We start from the raw sequence: 2,346 nt of genomic DNA, 5'->3' as shown, positions 1-2,346 counted from the left end.
CGTTGGTGCTAAAGTACATCTGGAGGAAATCCAAGTCCTTTACAAAACCACATACAAAAATGGCAGTTGTAAGGTAACGTCGACTACAAGTCTAAACATGAAGAGGTAATAAGCATTACATATTAAAAAAAGTATCAAGATATACACATTTTAAACCATTTGTACAAAACCTCTATAAATCTCTCTCTCTCTTATGTACAAAAATAGCTTAATATATCCCCAAACTGGTTAGGATAGATACAAATAGATTTTCTTATAATAAAAAAATTCACAAAAAAGATTGGAAGCATTCTATGATGGAAACGAGAGGAAAAGCTCGGAGCGAGGGGAGGGAGAGGCGCGGGTAGGGGGGAGACGGGACTCCAGGGGCTTCTTTGAGTACAGCATAGCTTAATTTCAGCATCTCCACAAACATCGGGGAACTAACTTTGTCCACAGAATGATGAACGCCAGTCTCTGAAGGGCCGCGGCGGCGGCGGGGTGCGGAGGCGGGGTGCCTTTCTGCCGCGGAGGAGGAAGAGCTCCTCCGCAGGCCGAGGAGCGCAGCGCCCTTCCCCGCGGCCCGGGGCGGGGGCGGCCCGGCCGGGGCCGCTGCGGCTCCCCCGGGGGACACCCACTCCTCCGGGGCGCAGTCCGTGGCGGCGCGACGGAGTGCAAAGGCCGGCCGGGCTCCGGGGCTGGGGGCGGCCGCCCCGACCGCCCCCGCGGCGCGCAGCGCTGTGCCCGCCCGCCGAGAGACGTGCCCGCACCGCCCTCCGACGGCGGGGAGAGGGAAACGCAACAGGTTCTTTTTCTGGGTGGATTTTTGTCTGTCTTTCTGTGTGTGATATAGCTTTGTTTTGTTTTCCCTTTTGCAACTGTCCTGTAACAATAAAAGAGAGAGGAGATCAGAGCCGCGCCGGGACCAGCGCAGCGCCGGGCTGCCGGAGCCACTCGTAAGTACCGCGGGACGCGCGGCGCCCGCCTGCGGGGGCACCCCGGCTGCGCCCCCTCCCCCGGCGGCGGCACCCCCGCCGCCCCGCGGCCCCGTCCCCCGTGTCCTTCTCCCCCACCCCACCCCCCCGGCCTCCCCCGCCCGCGGCGCCCCGGCCCTCCGCGGGCCGCGTACCCACCTGCCGCGGGGGCGGCCGGCGCTCAGAACCAGCTGGTGAAGTCGAGCAGCTCCTGCTCCTCGGGGCTGAGCGGGTCGTAGGAGCCGTCGTCGGAGGAGTAGGAGGAGACGGGGGAGCCCGCCATGGAGTTCATGTCGTGGGAGTAGCTGGGCGAGATGGTGGGCGAGAGGACGCCGGCCTGGAAGGCGGCGCTGACGGCGTCGTGCTCGTCGAGCAGCTGCTGCAGGGCGCGGATGTACTCGACGGCGGAGCGCAGCGTCTCCACTTTGCTCATCTTCTTGTTGGCGGCGCCGTTGGGGACGTGCTCCCGCAGGGTGGCGAAGCCCAGGTTCACCAGCTTCACCCGGTTGCGCTCCCGCTCGTTGCGCCGCGCCACGGCCGCCGGCTGCTGCTGCGGCAGGCTGTACCCGAAGCCGCTGAAGTTGAGCCGCCGCTTGCAGCGCATCAGCTCCGGCGAGGCCGAGCGCTGCCGCTTGGCGGCCCGCGGCGCCGAGGGCTTGCCGCCCGGCGAGGGCTGCCCGCCCGCCGGGCTCAGCTGCGGCGGCGGCGCCCCCGGCGGCGGCCCCGGCGGGGCGGCGGCGGCGGCGGCGGCCACCGCCGCGGCGAAGAAGCACGCCGGCTGCAGGAAGGGCGGCTGCCCGGCGCCGCTGGCCATCCTGGCGGGGCTGCCGCTGGCCATGGGCGCGGGGGCGTCCTGCGAGGCGGGGGCGCCCGAGCGGCGGCCGGTCCCCGTCCCCCCACCACCAAAAAAAATTTAAAGAGAGGGGGGAGAAAAAAAAAAAACAAACCAACAACCCGATTTGCGGCGTTCGCTTGAAAAAAAATGAGATAGGCGACGGAGGGCAGGGGGAAAGGGGCAGCGGCGACCAAAGGGAGCGGGCGGCGGAGCCGGGCGGGCGGGCGGCCGGGGATGGCGGGCGGCTCTGCCCGCCCCCCTCCCTCTCGCCCTCCGTGCGGCGGCCGCGGGGAGGCTCGTGGCGCTCGCGTGTGCGCAGGCTGCTTTGCAAAGCCCCTTTTGCAAAAAAGTGGCTGGGGATTGTGTCTCTTATAAGGGGCGGACGGGGCTCGCCCCCCCTCCTCTCCTACACACACACACACACACACACACACGCGCGCACGCACTCTCCCCCCGCCGCCCCCCCGCGCTCACACACACACACGCACGCACACACACACGCACACCCTGCACCTTGCGCCTTCCACGTTCCCCGGCTTTGCCGGCCGCGGGCCGCGG

General features: G+C 66.7%; 1 protein-coding gene across 1 annotated transcript; it reads right to left on the bottom strand.

The window, feature by feature from the left end:
• Positions 1 to 1,134: 1,134 nt before the first annotated feature.
• Positions 1,135 to 1,791, bottom strand: ASCL1 (achaete-scute family bHLH transcription factor 1). The gene has a single exon (XM_050915069.1). It carries the CDS (start codon positions 1,789 to 1,791, stop codon positions 1,135 to 1,137), a length of 657 nt encoding a protein of 218 aa, XP_050771026.1.
• Positions 1,792 to 2,346: the final 555 nt, after the last annotated feature.

Source organism: Gymnogyps californianus, chromosome 1, assembly GCF_018139145.2.
Source record: "Gymnogyps californianus isolate 813 chromosome 1, ASM1813914v2, whole genome shotgun sequence".
NCBI classification, from domain to species: Eukaryota; Metazoa; Chordata; class Aves; order Accipitriformes; family Cathartidae; genus Gymnogyps; species Gymnogyps californianus.
Note: the sequence above shows the minus strand (reverse complement) of the source record. Positions and strands in the feature narration are given on the sequence as shown.

What these genes read in the sequence shown, in the direction of transcription:
- ASCL1 (XM_050915069.1), bottom strand. Translation starts at nt 1,791, where the DNA reads ATGGCCAGCGGCAGCCCCGCCAGGATGGCCAGCGGCGCCGGGCAGCCG.